The sequence below is a fragment of the Mizuhopecten yessoensis genome, unplaced genomic scaffold (assembly GCF_002113885.1).
Source record: "Mizuhopecten yessoensis strain PY_sf001 unplaced genomic scaffold, ASM211388v2 scaffold923, whole genome shotgun sequence".
Taxonomy (NCBI): Eukaryota; Metazoa; Mollusca; class Bivalvia; order Pectinida; family Pectinidae; genus Mizuhopecten; species Mizuhopecten yessoensis.
In genome coordinates this window covers 1019615-1039386 of record NW_018403789.1, presented here as the reverse complement: position 1 = coordinate 1039386, position 19772 = coordinate 1019615, and the positions used below count along the sequence as shown (strand labels likewise).

General features: G+C 41.8%; 2 protein-coding genes across 2 annotated transcripts in view; one reads left to right on the top strand and one right to left on the bottom strand.

Moving 5' to 3' along the window:
- Positions 1-9000, top strand: part of LOC110455480 (cytochrome P450 4A25-like) — a 28208-nt gene extending 19208 nt beyond the window's left edge. The window contains exons 11-13 of the mRNA XM_021505644.1: positions 5238-5320; positions 6469-6534; positions 7036-9000. Coding sequence (XP_021361319.1) covers positions 5238-5320; positions 6469-6534; positions 7036-7135 — 249 coding nt within the window. The 3' untranslated portion in view covers positions 7136-9000. The remainder of the gene's footprint in view (positions 1-5237; positions 5321-6468; positions 6535-7035) is intronic.
- A 34-nt stretch (positions 9001-9034) lies between these two features.
- LOC110455255 (integrin beta-3-like) overlaps positions 9035-19772 on the bottom strand; it is an 82672-nt gene continuing 71934 nt past the window's right edge. The window contains exons 7-11 of the mRNA XM_021505261.1: positions 19062-19171; positions 11503-11631; positions 11040-11172; positions 10140-10253; positions 9035-9543 (exon numbers count right to left, since the gene is read on the bottom strand). Of these exons, the coding sequence (XP_021360936.1) occupies positions 9362-9543; positions 10140-10253; positions 11040-11172; positions 11503-11631; positions 19062-19171 (668 nt within the window). The 3' untranslated portion in view covers positions 9035-9361. The remainder of the gene's footprint in view (positions 9544-10139; positions 10254-11039; positions 11173-11502; positions 11632-19061; positions 19172-19772) is intronic.

Genomic DNA, 19772 nt, shown 5'->3' with positions numbered 1-19772 from the left:
GGTACACAGTATTTAATCAATACTTTCCTTGTTGTCTTCCCTAACTTCCGGAGTATCTGTCCAGATACAGAGTATTTAATCAATACTTACTTTGGTGTCTTCCCTGACGTCCGGAGTCTCTGTCTAGATACACAGTATTGAATCACTACTTACCTTGGTGTCTTACAGACGTCCGCCAGATACACATTGTGTAATATATACTTATCTTGTTGTCTTCCCTTGCGTCCGCAGTATCCGTCCAGATACACAATATTTAATCAATACTTACCTTGGGGTCTTCCAGACGTCCGGAGCATATATTCAGATACACATTGTGTAATATATAATTACCTTGTTGTCTTCCCTGACGTCCGGAGTATTTGTCTAGATACACGGTATTTAATCAATACTTACCTTGTTGTCTTCCAGACGTCCGGAGTATCTGTATTGATACACAGTATTTAATCAATATTTATCTTGTTGACTTCCAGACCTCCAGAGTATCTGGCTAGATTCAAAGTATTTAATCAATACTAACATTGGTGTCTTCCAGACGTCCGGACTATCTGTCTTGATACACAGTATTTAATCAATACTTTCCTTGTTGTCTTCCCTGAAGTCCGGATGATCTGTCTAGATACACAGTATTAAATCAATACTTACTTTGGTGTCTTCCAGACGTCCGGAGTATTTGTCTAGATACACAGTATTTAATCATTACTGACCTTGTTGTCTTCCCTGACGTCCGGAGTATCTGTCCAGATACAGAGTATTTAATCAATACTTACTTTGGTGTCTTCCAGACGTCCGGAGCATCTGTTCAGATACTGTCTAGATACACAGTATTTAATAAATACTTACCTTGGTGTCTTCCCAGACGTCCGGAATATCTGTCCAGATACACAGTATTTAAATTGAATCAATACTTACCTTTTTGACTTCCCTGACGTCCGGAGTATCTGTCTTGATACGCAGTATTTAATCAATATTTACCTTGTTGACTTCCAGACCTCCAGAGTATCTGGCTAGATTCAAAGTATTTAATCAATACTAACATTTGTGTCTTCCAGACGTCCGAAGCATCTATTCAGATACACATTGTGTAATATATACTTACCTTGTTTTCTTCCCTGACGTCCAGAGTATCTGTCCAGATACACAGTATTAAATCAATACTTACTTTGGTGTCTTCCCAGACATCCGGAGTATCTGTCCAGATACACAGTATTTAACCAATACTTACCTTGGTGTCTTCCCAGACGTCCGTAGTGTGTCTTCCAGACGTCCGGAGCATCTGTTCAGATACTGTCTAGATACACAGTATTTAACCAATACTTACCTTGGTGTCTTCCCAGACATCCGGAGTATCTGTCCAGATACAGAGTATTTAATCAATACTTACCTTAGTGTCTTCTCTGACGTCCGGAGTATCTGTCTAGATCCACAGTATTTAATCAATACTTACATTGGTGTCTTAAAGACGTCCGGGGTATCTGTGTAAATACACAGTATTTAATCAATACTTCCCTTGGTGTCTTCCAGACGTCCGGAGCATCTATTCAGGTGTCTTTCAGACCTCCGGAATATCTGTCCAGATACACAGTATTAAATCAATACTTACCTTGGTGTCTTCCCAGACATCCGGAGTATTTGTCTAGATACACAGCATTTAATCAATACTTACCTTGGTGCCTTCCAGACGTCCGGAGTATCTGTATTGATACACAGTATTTAATCAATATTTACATTGGTGTCTTCCAGACGTCCGGAGTATTTGTCTAGATATTACCTTGGTGTTTTCCCAGACGTCTGGAAGACACCAAGGCAAGTAGTGATTCAATACTGTGTATCTAGACAGAGACTCCGGACATCTGGGAAGACACCAAGGTAAGTATTGATTAAATACTGTGTATCTAGACAAATACTCCGGATGTCTGGGAAGACACCAAAGTAAGTATTGATTAAATACTCTGTATCTAGATAGATACTCCGGACGTCTGGGAAGACACCAAGGTAAGTATTGATTAAATGCTGTGTATCTAGACAAATACTCCGGACGTCTGGAAGACACCAAGGTAAGTATTGATTAAATATTGTGTATCTGGACGGATACTGCGGACGTCAGGGAAGACAACAAGATAAGTATATATTACACAATGTGTATCTGAACAGATAATCTGGACGTCTGGAAAGACAACAAGGTAAGAATAGATTAGATGCTGTGTATCTGGACAGATACTCCGGACGTCAGGGAAGACACCAAGGTAAGTATTGATTCAATACTGTGTATCTGGACAGATACTCCGGACGTCAGGGAAGACAACAAGGTAAGTATTGACTAAATACTGTGTATCAAGACTTCCGGACGTCAGGGAAGACACCAAGATAAGTATTGATTAAATACTGTGTATCTGTCCAGATACACAGTATTTAATCAATGCTTACCTTGGTGTCTTCCCAGACGTCCCGAGTATCTGTCTAGATACACAGTATTAAATCAATACTTTCATTGGTGTCTTTCAGACCTCCGGAGTATCTGTCTAGATAGACAGTATTTAATCAATACTTACCTTGGTGTTTTCCCAGACGTCCGGAGTATCTGTCCAGATACACCGGACGTCAGCGAAGACACCAAGGTAAGTATTGATTTAATACTGTGTATCTGGACGGATACTGCGAACGTCAGGGAAGACAACAAGATAAGTATATATTAGTATTGATTAAATACTGTGTATCTGGACAGATACACAGTATTGAATCAATACTTACCTTGGTGTCTTCCAGCCTTCCGGAGTATCTGTCTAGATACACAGCATTTAATCAATACTTACCTTGGTGTTTTCCCAGACGTCCGGAGTATCTGTCTTGATACACAGTATTTAATCAATACTTTCCTTGGTGTCTTCCCAGACATCCGGAGCATTTGTCTAGATACACAGTATTTAATCAATGCTTACCTTGGTGTCTTCCAGACCTCCGGAGGATCTGTCCAGGTACACAGTATTTAATCAATACTTATCTTGGTGTCTTCCAGACGTCCGGAGCATCTATTCAGATACACATTGTGTTATATATACTTATCTTGTTGTCTTCCCAGACGTCCGGAGTATCTATCTAGATACAGAGTATTTAATCAATACTTACTTTGGTGTCTTCCCAGACATCCGGAGCATTTGTCTAGATACACAGTATTTAATCAATTCTTACCTTGGTGTCTTCCAGACGTCTGGAGCATCTATTCAGGTGTCTTCCAGACCTCCGGAATATCTGTCCAGATACACAGTATTTAATCAATTCTTACCTTGGTGTCTTCCAGACGTCCGGAGCATCTATTCAGATACACATTGTGTAATATATTCTTATCTTGTTGTCTTCCCTGACGTCCGGAGTATCTGTCTTGATACACAGTATTTAATCAATACTTATCTTGGTGTCTTCCCTGACGTCCGGAAGTCTTGATACACAGCATTTAGTCAATACTTACCTTGTTGTCTTCCAGACGTCCGGAGTATCTGACTAGATACACAGTATTTAATCAATACTAATATATACTTATCTTGTTGTCTTCCCAGACGTCCGGAGTATCTATCTAGATACAGAGTATTTAATCAATACTTACTTTGGTGTCTTCCCAGACATCCGGAGTATCTGTCCAGATACACAGCATCTAATCTATTCTTACCTTGTTGTCTTTCCAGACGTCCAGATTATGTCTTCCCAGACGTCCGGAGTATCTATCTAGATACAGAGTATTTAATCAATACTTACTTTGGTGTCTTCCCAGACATCCGGAGTATCTGTCCAGATACTCCGGATGTCTGGGAAGACAACAAGGTAAGTATTGATTAAATACTGTCTATCTAGACAGATACTCCGGAGGTCTGAAAGACACCAAGGTAAGTATTGATTAAATAGTGTGTATCTAGACAGATACTCCGGAGGTCTGAAAGACACCAAGGTAAGTATTGATTAAATACTGTGTATCTGGACGGATACTGCGAACGTCAGGGAAGACAACAAGATAAGTATATATTACACAATGTGTATCTGAACAGATGCCCCGGACGTCTGGAAAGACAACAAGGTAAGAGTAGATTAGATGCTGTGTGTCTGGACAGATATTCCGGACGTCTGTAAAAAACCCAATGTAAGAAGTGATGCTGTGTATCTAGACAGATACCAACGCAGTAATAATAAGATAACAGGGAAGCGTATCAGGAAATATACTTAATAGATAACAATGCCGTGTATCTAGACAGATACGTACGCAATCGTGAGTAGATAAGTTGGCGGAGTATGTAAACATATACCTATGTAATCAAACGTTGAGTGTCATGTCAAACTTGTGTTGTACATGTATTTCTTACTATGAGATGCTTGCACATTTGCTTTAGCAAAGAGTTAAATATATATAAAGTGTACGAAGGAAATATGTTTGTCTTTATTTTCATTTTCACAACGAATAAGTAGATAAAATGATGAAAACAAATCCGTTTCGAGCACCTACCCTGGACTTTTGGTTATAACTTGTCCGAAAAAAACTGCGTCAACGTTTATGGTGTTTGTTATGATAAACCTCCCTGTGACATTTCTTTGGATAATTGAAAAATATTGTTATTCATTAAAATTCCTCAACATATAACTATTTTTGCACGCATACAGATGAAATAAATATATTTCTCAGGTAAATTACATTTGATAGTCTTTATGCAAAAGAAGAATGATGTCCCACTCTTCCATAATAATAATTAAACTACGCTCAATATGTGTAGACAGTCACAAACGTGTTCAAAGTTATGTTAACTTTAGTGTATATGAACAGTAACGAATTGAGCTGTTAGTAGAAAATTATGCGGTGTATCTAGACAAACAATCTAATTGCAGTCAAACTTTCATAAATCGTACTACGAAACTTACGGCGAAGTAAACATCACAATTTGTATAAGTAGATTACGCGACGGTGTATCCAGACATTTACAAAGTATGACTTTTAATATGCATATGTTTATCTGGACAAAAACGGAGTTAAATATACAGCATTGAGTAAAAATTATATCGTGGTATAAAACGCAAGTACATTGTATGTATGTTTTATATTTATAGATATATGAATAGTAAGTAGCCCAACACTAAGTGCTAAGATATTAAGACATGCAGTTTTTTGCACAATATTTCAAACACCGACCAAATATATTTATTCCAATCAACTTCATGTTTTAAGATATTTGATGTTGACTTTTAAGATATTTGATGTTTAGACTTTCAAGCCCGAGAGGTTTCTGGAGGATAACTCAGGAGGAAGAGATCCTTTCAGTTATGTACCTTTTTCTGCGGGACCAAGGTAAGTCTGTTTATTATCACCTTTTTTCATCTTTATTTCAATTTCTCGAAGGGGAAAGCCTTCGGGAATCTACAATCATATATAAAACGCATTTCTAAGAGTGTAGGTGCAACCTTACTGAAGCGCAAATTATCACGTAGTCCGTCCTTCAAACGGCGATTGTATGGTACCATACCACTTGACTGATACAAAACAGAAACTGTAGTATGGAACTCAGACTATAGTAGACTCTACTCTATAAGTGGTGATAGGCAGTAAATGTAGATTGTCCTGTTCCAGAACATTACTCTATTACCTTTTACATCAATGACATAGGTCCGTTAGTTTGTCTGGCTACTTTGTTTCTATGATGCATAGCCTTCAAAGTATGTTTTATATAACATTATATAAACATGACATTAATTAGCAGGTGACAATGGGTTTTTGAGGGTTGACAATATTCACTGTCACCTGCTAATGAATGTCATATTTATTTTGTTACACCAAAAGTCTTTGTAGCTCAGAAACGGCAGCAAACCCCGATAATGACATCTTGTTTGTTGATAGTCTGCTGTTTACAATCGCTATCGCACCGGCGCTTCAAGAAATTGGCTGTTGCCGTCAAACGTTATTGTGACCATCACGGTGGGAAAACGAATCGGTGCACGCACATTTTTTGCGCATGAGATATTTTTCACTGTCTCATGGCAATATCACCCGCGCCCCTTAAAACCAATGTATTTTCGGAGGGCGACAGAGATTATTGTTTAATTTTCTCCCAACCAATCAAATAGCTAGAAATTCACTTGAGGTGTAACAAATATATATGAGATGTGCCTTACGTAATGAAGCTCATTTCTATCTTTGTGATGGTGACTTTGTGTGTTAATGTTGTGATATTTATATTGATTAGAATTAACACAAAGCCTAGCTATAAGAGCACTAATGTATTGATCATTATTAAATACAGAATACAATTGATTAAATATTAAACAGGTTGATAAAAATAAAAGTTTTGTTTATGTAGAATGGTGTGCACAAACCTCGCAGTGTAAATGAAGAAAAGTAAAAAATAAATATTGATTAATTATTTCTTTTTGTTTGAGTAAATCACACTGCTGTAGCCTGATCAACCCAAATCAATAATGTAAATAATGTTCAAATTCCAGAAATTGCATCGGCCAGAATTTTGCAATGAATGAAATGAAGGTGGTCATTTCAAGAGTTATACGAAGGTGAGATAAAACCGGGTTATCTCCCCTTTTGTTATGTTTAACAAGTGGCTTTTTTGGTTGATTTTGCTTCTTTTCAATACTGTTTTAATGTATTATTTGTCGAACAATACTATATGTTGTTTCTGAGTATTTATGCTGTAGATATTAGGTATGATGAAAACATTCTCTTTCAGTAAATTATAGATAGTACAGTGAATGAAATCTTCCTATAAAAAAGATTATTAAGTCATCTGCTACTGATGGTATCCATGCTGTCAGTAATCCTGTAACACAGATTTTGCAAGTTTGGCATTTGATTAATTGCAAGTTTTGGTTTTTTTTATGGCTTTTTATCCACATTAAATTATATTTGCAAATGTAATCTTTCCAAATTATGTGTTATCGAATAAAATGTAGGATACGTATTACTTTTTCTTAAGAACTAAACAAAAAGTATGACTCATATTTTATGGTAAAAGCTACTTATTCTGTTGTTATATATTGATGTATTTCTTTTTATAGATTTAAGATTGTGTTTGATCCAAATCATGAAGCAACCCCATTCACCCAACTGATACTCAGGGCGGAGCACGGAATCAAAGTTTACTTGGAGAACCGATGACATCAATATGCAATTGTAATTATTATTCGTCTATGTACAATTTTTTTATTGTTGTTGTTTAAAAAAAAAGGGGGGGGGGGGTCATTTTGTTAACATCTGTTACAGCCGGAAAAAGACAAATAAAAAACAGTTAGGAACATTTTTAAGTTTATCTGTGTTAATGATATAATTTTGAAGTTGATGTATGAATTTGTATAAAACAGTTGTTTAAAAAATGAAAAAATTGTAATACATAAAAATGACATTGTTCAAAGTTATTATGGTCAAATATTGTGAAATTATTTGTTCAACATCCATATATCACAACAACAAAACATGTACCAGTTACAACACATACTCGGTTTCTATAAGGTATACAAACTCTATATATAACTACACATATCAATGATGATCACATATAAATATATCCCAAAACAACGTAAATGTACACCAAGAATAGAAAACAGGTCAATCTCGCCCCGTATATATCATAGATTTCGTCCAGCATAATATTCTCTAATTTCACGATTATACTTCTTTACTTATCATACAAAGAAAAACAATTGCTTTATTTAATATTGGAGAAAAAATAATAAAGAAGTATGAATGATTAACGATCCTGATCATTGGATCAACGTTTTATATATATGCATGCTTTTTAATGTGGTAACGTTCATTTATCTATAAACCTTTCTCACAAAGCTTCTGTAGTTAAGCATTAACATGTGTTTTGCTATTGACCTTCTTGTAAACGTATTTATTTAAACCGTTTTTTAACTTTGATAGTGGTCAAACCTGTAACATCTGTGCCGTGTGGCCACTACAGACCACTTACACTACCGGTACGGAAGGTCTCCATCTATCAGGGTTCGCTTACCTAATGTAATTGATGCGATATCGATTAGTGTCAACTATTCAACATCGAGTTAAACCTGTTCGAACGGGGTATGGATTAGACAGTGTAATACACAAACAGATTTACCAGTCAAGAAATAAAACCTAATTAAATTTATATTTTTATATATTTATATATTTCCTATCAAAAGCAGCAAATCATGTACATATTTCCAATACAGAGAGTGTAGTACGGGTATAAACCGCACATCCAATCAACACACACTCTTCTTTCTAGCATTTAATCTATACGTACAAAGAACGTTATAAAACGGTTGTGGTATCGCTTTAAAATTGTTATTAATCCTTAACAAACAATTGAAACGTGACGATAATGGGGTCCTCATACTTATTTAAATACAAATAGGTTAGACAATAAATGAGTTACCGCCCTTACCTGAAAGCATTGATTTATTGACAGAACTTGTTCTTCAACAAACACAATATGTACATTCTTAAGCATGCCTAATTAGTGTAGCAAATTAGGTAGTATTTATCTTTTAATAGGCGATGATAAAACTAATCCATCACCTCAATTATCTTTTGTACAAAAATAACCTAACCTTCGTTATCTATTTCTGACATGAAAGATTTACTTTATAAATAGCCAATAATTATAAGATTTAAGATTAATATTCATTATTGTATGAATTTATAAGCGACATGTTAAACACTGAAATAAAAGGGAAAAATTGAAAGTATGGATATTTTGATACATCCCTTATAATTCTGCAACTTGAAAGATTGTTTGGCCCACAAAAAGATGTTTGCAATACTGATGTTTATATATATTTCTTTGTTTTATTGGTACTCTCGTATTCAAAATTTCCAATTTAGTTAAAAAGTTTTACGACACCAATATCTTCACTTATTATATCATCATGTTTTATCCATACCAACACTTAGTCCGAATTATTTTGACGTTTTATCGACTTTTTTTGTGTGAAAGTGACGATTTGTTTCTAAAATATCAGTTTGAAGTGCGCTCCGAGCGCGGGTCGCATATTTCCCGCATATTATAGAGGGCCGGAGTTCTGACATTAATCGACGACAGACCGATATGAAAAAAGTCGACAAAACGTCAGAATAATTCGGACTTACCAACACTGTGCAAGCTTAACCATATCATTGTAAAACGACACACACATTACATCTGTTCTAGCTAGCAAAACCAATTTCAAAAATTTAAATAATTTATAATGATGAGCATTCTGAAAGAAGTTTCCAGTTCGTCTCACCATACAATATCATAGTTGGCAGTACTAACATTTCTAATGCATCGTGTGTAAACAGATACACACAATCCACTCCTTTTAATGAAATCTTTTCTGAGTATAAAATCATGAAAATGTATCATGACAGAACAGATATCGTGAACATTAGGCACAATAAGTATAGCAGATTGCAAGTGTAATAGACTTTAGATGATCCACTGGATCCGTCTTTTGTGTCATCGTCGTCATTGTTTGTATCATCGGATAACTGGTTAGCTTTCATCACTCCAGCCTCCGGGGTAAGAGTAGGCGGAGGGCATTCTGAAAAGAAAAATGTGTTTTTTATGTATTCTTATCTATTAAAGTTCTCTCCCTTCGTTAGTGGTAAGCGGAGGGCTTTCTGTGATTTAAAATTAATGGATTTTTTCACATTAGCAACTATCAGAGTTGTCTCCCTTCAATAGTGGTACGCGAAGGGCTTTCTTTCTGTAATCTAAAATCATTTGGGTTTTCAAGTTATCTTCTGTTAGAGTTCTCTCCCTTCATTAGTGGTACGCGAAGGGAATTCTGTATTATAATAAAAAAAAAATCACATTCTCATCTAAGAGAATAATCTGCCTTTTGTGGTTGCTTAATATGTACGATGTTGGGTCTTTAAACTCCGAGAAACACGAAAAAACAAAATACCCTCAAGCTAAAATGTCTGTATTATCTTTATTTCTTTAATGTGCACTTTGCAGTATTCATCAGCAGTTTCTTGAAGGATGGATTCAACGGTTTTTTTTTTGTTTTTTTTTATCAAAATACTAATATTGTCTAATTGAAATAATGCGGATTTTTCTAACCGTTGAATGACATAAATTGGAGCGATCAGAAGTGCGCATGCGCGAAGAAATTTTACAAAATGTAAGCCTTACTTTTGGTTTGTTGAACATACACGGACATGGCGTAAAATGACTGGTCGGTGTGTGAGAATGTGACCATACACTGATCCGTATCTTTATGTCGACAAACACGGTTGTCTGGTGTGTCTGAAACATAAAAAAGAAAGAAAATGAAATGGGAGTCATAATACTTCTGACACAACCATCATATGTTTACCACTTTGAATTGTAAACTATGATTTTGTAAACATCTAGACAGATAAAAGGTCCTCTTGCAGAAAAGGGCGTTCTGACCGGTAATTCAACGTTAACTATGGCAGAACATTATCTGTCTCGAGGGAAATATTCTTTGAATTTCTAACCCTCGACAGAAATCTATTTCAGACAATGACGAATCATTTCTGCCGATTTTATATTTCACTATCAATCCTTCAAGGCAATTTAAGAATCAACAAGTTTATTTGTACACATTTTAGGAAGGCAAATCACATTAATGCTTTCAGTAAGACCTACCATGGACTGGTAATCTCTACTGCGCGTTAAACTGAACATATGCATTTGACATTCAGTTCAATTATCTTAAAATTGAATTCAAGCGTGAAAAACAATATTGTTAAAGATGAATATGCAAATTAATTATAAATTACTACACCTATACTTGCTGTTTAATTGCTGTGGACAAACGCCCTCTCCCCCTACCTTCTTTATTATTAGTGAAGAGGGAAAGATAATGCGCCCATTGACCTGCATGCAACGGAGTTGTCTTTCTTTACGTATCGTTCTAGCGCGTGTTAATATAAACTCTCAGTGATACGCGTAACCAGGCTATCGCTGCATCATACAGTGACTAAATCTGGGTAAATCATCACTAGATTTGGTTCATAATCTTGTTGAAAAGATAACACAACATTCCTCGTTCATAAACTGGCTTACCTGGCAATGCGTCTACCATGTGAATTCTATTTATGCTGCAATCTTCTTCGCATTCTTCAACATCTTTCTCACCGGAATTAAAACCCACACACAGAACACACGGTATCCATAAATTACACACGTCGGTAAAATCCTGCAAATTTATAACAGAAATAATTTGTCAGCAGAGTATGATTGGACTATATATTCAAAATAATATTTGGTGTTTTGCTATTTTTGATTAAACTGAAATAACAGAAAGCTGATCAACAACAATATATATTTCTTTATGGAATCAAATGATAAGATACATATATGTTGCCGCCCGTCCAAAGTGTGGCGTCATCTGTGCAAAAGCTTTTGGTCTACGATCACATCTCAGGCGTACTGACTACGTCATCGCTCACGATGGACTTCCATGTTGATTATATTGACGACTCTGTAGTTTTATGTTTCGTAGTGCTACGTTCAAGGTAAAACTTACCGACATGAATGACTTGGATGAGGATTGTTTCGGTACGATCTCCCTACCCTCACTACACGTGGGTCCCATGTACCCGTTGATACAGACACACCTGTTACAGCGACAGTTTCCGTTTCCACTACAAATACGCTATGGATAGACAAAGTAATAGTTGCAGTTACAAATATTATATAAAAAAAACAGTAGAGCGGAGACGAATAATAATTAACCTAGATTTTCCATAACGACAGGGTAGTCCCCCCATAACGACAGGGTAGTCCCCCCATAACGACAGGGTAGTCCCAACATAACGACAGGGTAGTTCCCCCCATAACGACAGGGTAGTCCCAACATAACGACAGGGTAGTTCCACCATAACGAGTCGACAGGGTAGTCCCCCATAACGACAGGGTAGTCCCCCAATAACGACAGGGTAGTCCCCCCCATAACGACAGGGTAGTCCCAACATAACGACAGGGTAGTTCCCCCATAACGACAGGGGAGTCCCCCCATAACGACAGGGTAGTCCCCCATCACGACATGGTAGTCCCCCATAACGACAGGGTAGTCCACCATAACGACAGGGTAGTCCCCCCATAACGACGAGGTAGTTCCCCATAACGACAGGGAAGTTCCCCCATAACGACAGGGTAGTCCCCCCCATAGCGACAGGGTAGTCCCAACATAACGACAGGGAAGTTCCCCCCATAACGACAGGGTAGTCCCCCCCTAACGACAGGGTAGTCCCCCCATAACGACAAGGTAGTCCCCCCATAACGGCAGGGTAGTCCCCCCATAACGACAGAGTAGTCCCCCCATAACGCCAGGGTAGTCCCCCCATAACGACAGGATAGTCCCCCCATACCGACAGGGTAGTCCCCCCATAACGACAAGGTAGTCCCCCCATAACGGCAGGGTAGTCCCCCCATAACGACATGATAGTCCCCCATAACGACAGGGTAGTACCCCCATATCAAGTCGACAGGGTAGTCCCCCATAACGACAGGGTAGTCCCCCATCACGACATGGTAGTCCCCCATAACGACAGGGTATTTCCCCCATAACGACAGGGTAGTCCCCCATAACGACAGGGTAGGCCCCCCATAACGACGAGGTAGTTCCCCGTAACGACAGGGTATTTCCCCCATAACGACAGGGTAGTCCCCACATAACGACAGGGTAGTTCCACCATAACGAGCCGACAGGGTAGTCCCCCATAACGACAGGGCAGTCCCCCCATAACGACAGGGTAGTACCCCCATATCGACAGGATAGTCCCCCTATAACGACAGGGTAGTCCCCCCATACCGACAGGGTAGTCCCCCCATAACGAGTCGACAGGGTAGTTCCCCCCATAACGACAGGGTAATCCCCCCATAACGACAGGGTAGTCCCCCCATGACGACAGGGTAGTTCCCCCATAACGAGTCTACAGTGTAGTCCCCCAAAACGACAGGGTAGTTCCCCCATAACGACAGGGTAGGCCCCCCTAACGACAGGGGAGTCCCCCCATAACGACAGGGTAGTTCCCCCCTAACGAGTCGACAGGGTAGTCCCCCCATAACGAGTCGACAGGGTAGTCCCCCCATAACGACAGGGTAGTCCCCCATAACGACATGGTAGTCCCCCATAACGACAGGGTAGTCCTCCCATAACGACAGGATAGTCCCCCCATAACGACAGGGTAGTCCCCCCATAACGACGAGGTAGTTCCCCATAACGACAGGGTATTTCCCCCATAACGACAGGGTAGTCCCCCCATAACGACAGGGTAGTTCCCCCATAACGACAGGTTAATCCCCCCGGAACGACAGGGTAGTTCCCCTATAACGACAGGGTAGGTCCCCCATAACGACAGGGTACTCCCCCCATAACGACAGGAAAGTCCCCCCATAACGAAAGGGGAGTCCCCCCATAACGACGAGGTCGTTCCCCATAACGACAGGGAATTTCCCCCATAACGACAGGGCAGTACCCCTATAACGACAGGTTAGTCCCCCCATAACGACAAGGTAGGCCCCCCATAACGAGTCGATAGGGTAGTCCCCCCATAACGCCAGGGTAGTCCCCCCATAAGTACAGGGGAGTCCCCCCATAACGGCAGGGTAGTCCTCCCATAACCGCAGGATAGTCCCCCCATAACGACAAGGGAGTCCCCCCATAACGACGAGGTAGTCCCCCATAACGACATGGGAGTCCCCCATAACGACATGTTAGTCCCCCATAACGACAGGGAAGTTCCCCCATAACGACAGGTTAATCCCCCCGGAACGACAGGGTAGTTCCCCAATAATGACAGGATAGTCCCCCTATACCGACAGGATAGTCCCCCCACAACGACAGGGTCGTCCCCCCATAACGAGTCGATAGGGTAGTTCCCCCATAACGCCAGGGTAGTCCCCCATAACGAGTCGACAGGGTAGTTCCCCAGTAACGACAGGGTAGTCCCGCCATAACGACAAGGTAGTCCCCCCCTAACGACAGGGGAGGCCCCCTATAACGACAGGGTAGTTCCCCATAACGACAAGGTAGCCCCCCATAACGACATGGTATTCGCCCGGTAAGGACATGGTAGTCCCCCCATAACGACATGGTATTCGCCCGGTAAGGACATGGTAGTCCCCCCATAACGACCGGGAAGTTCCCCCATCACGACAGGGTAGGCCCCCCATAACGACAGGATAGTTCCCCCCTAACGACAGGGTAGTACCCCCATAACGACAGGGTACTCCCCCCATAACGACAGGGAAGTCCTCCCATAACGACAGGGTAGGTCCCCCACAACGACAGGGTAGTTCCCCCATAAGTACAGGGGAGTCCCCCCATAACGACGAGGTCGTTCCCCATAACGACAGGGGAGGTCCCCCATAACGACAGGATAATCCCCCCATAACTACAGGGTAGTCCCCCCATACCGACAGGGTAGTCCTCCCACAACGACAGGATAGTCCCCCCCATAACGACAGGGTAGTACCCCTATAACGACAGGGTAGGTCCCCCACAACGACAGGGTAGTCCCCCCCAAACCGACAGGGTAGTCCCCCCATAACGACTGGGTAGATCCCCATAACGACAGGGTGGTCCCCCATAACGACATGGGAGTCCCCCATAACGACATGTTAGTCCCCCATAACGACAGAGTAGTCCCCCCATAACGACAAGGGAGTCCCCCCATAACGACGAGGAAGTTCCCCATAACGACAGGGAATTTCCCCCATAACGACAGGGTAGTTCCCCCATAACGACAGGGTAGTACCCCTATAACGACAGGGTAGTCCCCCTATAACGACAGGGTAGTCCCCCTATAACGACAGGGTAGTTCCCCCATAACGAGTAGACAGGGTAGTCCCCCGTTAACGACAGGGTAGTCCCCCCATAATGACAGGGTATATCCCCCATAACGACAGGGTAGTTCCCCCCATAACGGCAGGGTAGTCCCCCCATAACGACATGATAGTCCCCCCATAACGACAAGGTAGTCCCCCCATAACGACAGGATAGTCCCCCCATAACGACAAGGTAGTTTCCCCATAACGACAGGGTAGTCCACCCATAACGACAGGATAGTCCCCCCATAACGACAAGGTAGTCCCCCCATAACGACAGGATAGTCCCTCCATAACGACAGAGTATTTCCCCATAACGACATGGTAGTCCCCCCATAACGACTTGGTAGTCCCCCCATAACGACAGGATAGTCCCCCCATAACGACAAGGTAGTCCCCCCATAACGACAGGATAGTCCCTCCATAACGACAGAGTATTTCCCCATAACGACATGGTAGTCCCCCCATAACGACATGGTAGTCCCCCCATAACGACATGGTAGTCCCCCCATAACGACATGGTAGTCCCCCCATAACGACAGGATAGTCCCCTCATAACGACAGGGTAGTTCCCCATAACGACATGGTAGTCCTCCCATAACGACAGGGTAGTCCCCCCATAACGACAGGGTAGACCCCCATAACGACAGGGTAGTCCCCCATAACGACAGGGTAGTCCCCCATAACGACAGGATAGTCCCCCCATAACGACAGGGTTGTCCCCCCATAACGACAGGGTAGTGCCCCAATAACGACAGGGTAGTCCCCCTATAACGACAGGGTAGTCCCCCCATAACGACAGGGTAGTCCCCATAACGACAGGGTAGTCCCCAATAACGACAGGGTAGTCCCCCCATAACGACAGGGTAATCCCCCCATAACGACAGGATAGTCCCCCATTACGACAAGGTAGTCCCCCCATAACGACAGGGTAGTCCCCCCCATAACGACAGGGTAATCCCCCATAACGACAGGGTAGTCCCCCATAACGACAGGGTAGTCCCCCCATAACGACAGGGTAGTCCCCCCATAACGACAGGGTAGTCCCCCCATAACGACAGGGTAGTCCCCAATAACGACAAGATAGTCCCCCCATAACGACAAGGTAGTCCCCCATAACGACAGGGTAGTGCCCCCATAACGACAGGGTAGTTCCCCTATAACGACAGGGTAGTCCCCCCATAACGACAGGGTAGTCCCCCCATAACGTCAGGATAGTCACCCCATAACGACAANGTCCCCCCATAACGACAGGGTAGTCCCCCCATAACGACAGGGTAGTCCCCAATAACGACAAGATAGTCCCCCCATAACGACAAGGTAGTCCCCCATAACGACAGGGTAGTGCCCCCATAACGACAGGGTAGTTCCCCTATAACGACAGGGTAGTCCCCCCATAACGACAGGGCAATCCCTCCATAACGACAGGGTAGTCCCCCCATAACGACAGGATAGTCCCCCCATAACGACAGGGTAGTTCCCCCATAAGTACAGGGGAGTCCCCCCATAACGACAGGATAATCCCCCCATAACTACAGGGTAGTCCCCCCATAACGACAGGGTAGTCCCCCCATAACGACAGGGTAGTCCCCCCATAACGACAGGGTAGTCCCCCCNAGTCCCCCCATAACGACAGGGCAATCCCTCCATAACGGCAGGGTAGTCCCCCCATAACGACAGGGTAATCCCCCCATAACGACAGGGTAGCCCCCCCATAACGACAGGGTAGTCCTCCCATAACGGCAGGGAAGTCCCCAGGCCCAACATGCTGGGTGCAGCGACGACCGCTATCTGCCCAGTGCCCCTGCTAGTTTAAAATCTTTCCTAAAATTCAACGTGCCCTTTTATCCACAAATGTTGAATCTTACATTAAATTTAGCAACACCGACGCCGAGAAATGAATAAATACAAAACTTATATACTAATTCATCATAATATGCTGATGAACAAATAAAAGGAAATAATTGACGTTTTACGTCTGTATGTGACTAAAAGGAAATAATTGATGTTTTACGTCTGTATGTGACTAAAAGGAAACAAGAGGCCCAGAGGGCCTGTATCGCTCACCTGGATATCTAAGCAATCATGGCAAAATATTCTCCAAATGAGATCCAACGGAATATGCCAGACCTCAAGGCCAATCATTTTTTTATGCACAGCAATTTTATGTAAGGTTATGGGGTGGGGATCTCAACTGTTTCCAAGCTGTGACTCAGAAACTAGGTCCCTAGGGTTGTGGCCAGACCCCAGGATCAATTCTAATATCATGACTGCATTTGTCTCTTTTTGCCCAGCATTTGTATATTAAGTTTTGGGGTGGGGATCTCAACCGTTTCAAAGTTATGACCCAGGGGTTATGTCTGCAAGGGTGGGGCAGACCCTTGGGTCAATTCTAATATCATGACTGCATTCGTCTCTTTATGCCCAACAATTGTATATATAGTTTTGGGGTGGGGATATTAACCGTTTCAAAGTTATGACCCAGGGGTTAAGTCTCCAAGGGTGGGGCCAGACCCTAGGGCCATCCTGGAAGCAAATGTGCATTCCTCTCGTTATACTCAACAATTGTATATATGGTTATATGGTTGGGATCTCAACTATTTTCAAGTAAAAAAAAAAAAGACCCCACCCCTTAGCCCGGGGGGTCAGCCCGACCATTTGTACAATTTTGGATCCCTGCCTCCCATGAATGCTTCTGACCAAATATGATCAATATCCATGGTATAGTTTTACGGAAGAAGTCATTTAAGGCAATATAGCCAAATTGCCCCCTTTTGGCCCAGCCCTCAGCCCCCTGGGGGGTCAGCCCCACAATTTGTACAATTTTGAATCCCCACCACCTAGGGATGCTTCCAGTCAAATATGGTTGATATCTATCTCTTAGTTCCAGAGAAGAAGTCGCTTAAAGCATATAGCCAAATTGCCCCCTTATTGCCCCGCCCCTCAGCCCCCTGGGGGGTCAGCCCAACCATTTGTACAATTTTGAATCCACACCACCTAGGGATGCTTCCAGTCAAATTTAGTTAAATTCCAATAAGTGTTTAAGAAGAAGAAGTCGTTTAAAGAAATTGTTGACGGACGGACGACGGACGACGGACGGACGGACGACGGACGCCACGGTATGGCATAAGCTCACCTTGGTCCTTTGGACCCGGTGAGCTAATAAATGACGTTTTACGTCTGTATGTGACTAAAAGATACAACCAATAGCTCCTAGCAGTGTGTCCGACGTTAACATATATGTCTGGGAAGGTTCCCGAATGACAGGTTTAACTGAAGTTTTAAATTACATTATCCATCACGCCACCCGACAACCCTTCAAATTTATGATATATATGTATATAATACACACTAAATCGCTGCTTCCTGCATTTTAGTTAATTAAAGCTAGATACTTGAAAGAAATCTTAACAATTTACCTGATCAACAGGTTGAAGCTCAACTAATACAAATATTTCTATGTGTGTAGTTATCCTCTTAATTGGATATCACTCGGGCGATTATGGAAAACTCAAACAAACCTTTTTACTTCACGAACAGCCATGATGCTTTACATGTAACCAAGGAAAGAAAACAGGCACCAAAGTTAATGACAGCCGGTCTGTAACACTCGTGTCGAGTGTTATACAGTGTAGATCGGCTGTCATTACCTTTGGCATCTATCAACAGACTGTTATGACTAAGAGGATACCTAGTATAGAAGTTATATAATACAAGTATTAGTTACGTCATTACATATTCACTTTTTCTCATAAGCTCCAAAATTTCTAAATCGATAAGTTATGTTTCTCATATTGCTTTAAGATGTATTTCCTGTCAAGTTACCAGACATGTTGCCACGTTAGTATCCCCTATGCTATACCGTTAGTATTTTTCTATAGCCAAGATGTCCTTGTAGGCAAGTGTTAGAACCGAACCATTTTAGTATTATTTACCATGCAAATCCCGCAGTCTGTCTTTGCAAATATGTGGCTTTCGTAAACCCATCCTCATTTTATCGTCGTAATGTACCCTAACCTTCTGTAACCAACGTAATTCAATTCTGTTGTGATCGTCGGAACCACGGTTTAACCGAGATGTTCGTGTCCAAATATACTGTGGTCGCAGTACCCCAACCTCCTTGTCGAAACCTACCTTCATATCATCGTCGTGACTCTTTAGACTCTCATTTTATATTAGCTACCTTATTTGATTCCCATTACTTTGAACAGCGTACCCTTTCAACCAGTACCCGAAACCCCGTGGTTGACGTACCCCGTCGTCCGCTGTACACCGGTCTATAGCTGTAGGACAGGAGCAATCCTCGCCCAAAAATCCACTGTTACATCGACATGTACCGCATTCACACCAGCCCCTGTCGTGTCCTGTAAAAGATGATTAAACCTATACAATACACATACCACATTCATACCAGCCCCTGTCGTGTCCTGTACATAAATATATCAAGGGTGGTGTGTACATGACGCCTTAAAAGTCGTGGGTCTTTATATCCTTCTTGATCTTTTTGCCAGGTTGTATGACTTTCTAATAGCAGATGGTACATGTAAGCTATTTCTCAACGTGACCGAAACCCTCTCAAAGCACCGGTTTTCATAGGTCACAGAACGCGATTTTGGGACACATAACAAAGATTATGTGTCCGACCGCAATGATCGTGATGGCTGATGCAGGTACTGGGAAGCTGTTTCATTCAGTGCCTTGTGTGTGCACACCATCATTTTGTACTGCGACCTGTATCGTACAGGTAGCCAGTACAATTAATATATAGCACTGTTGTGACGTGCTCCCTCTTTGGAGTACTAGTAACCAGACGTGCTGCAGTGTTATAGACCCTCCGCAGACGACAAGTTAGGTTGTCAGATATACCACAGAGCAGGGTATTACCGTAGTCCGACCGATAGGTAAAAAGTAGATGAACCAAAACTTTGCATGCATCTGCAGTTATAAACTGCCGAATACAACCGA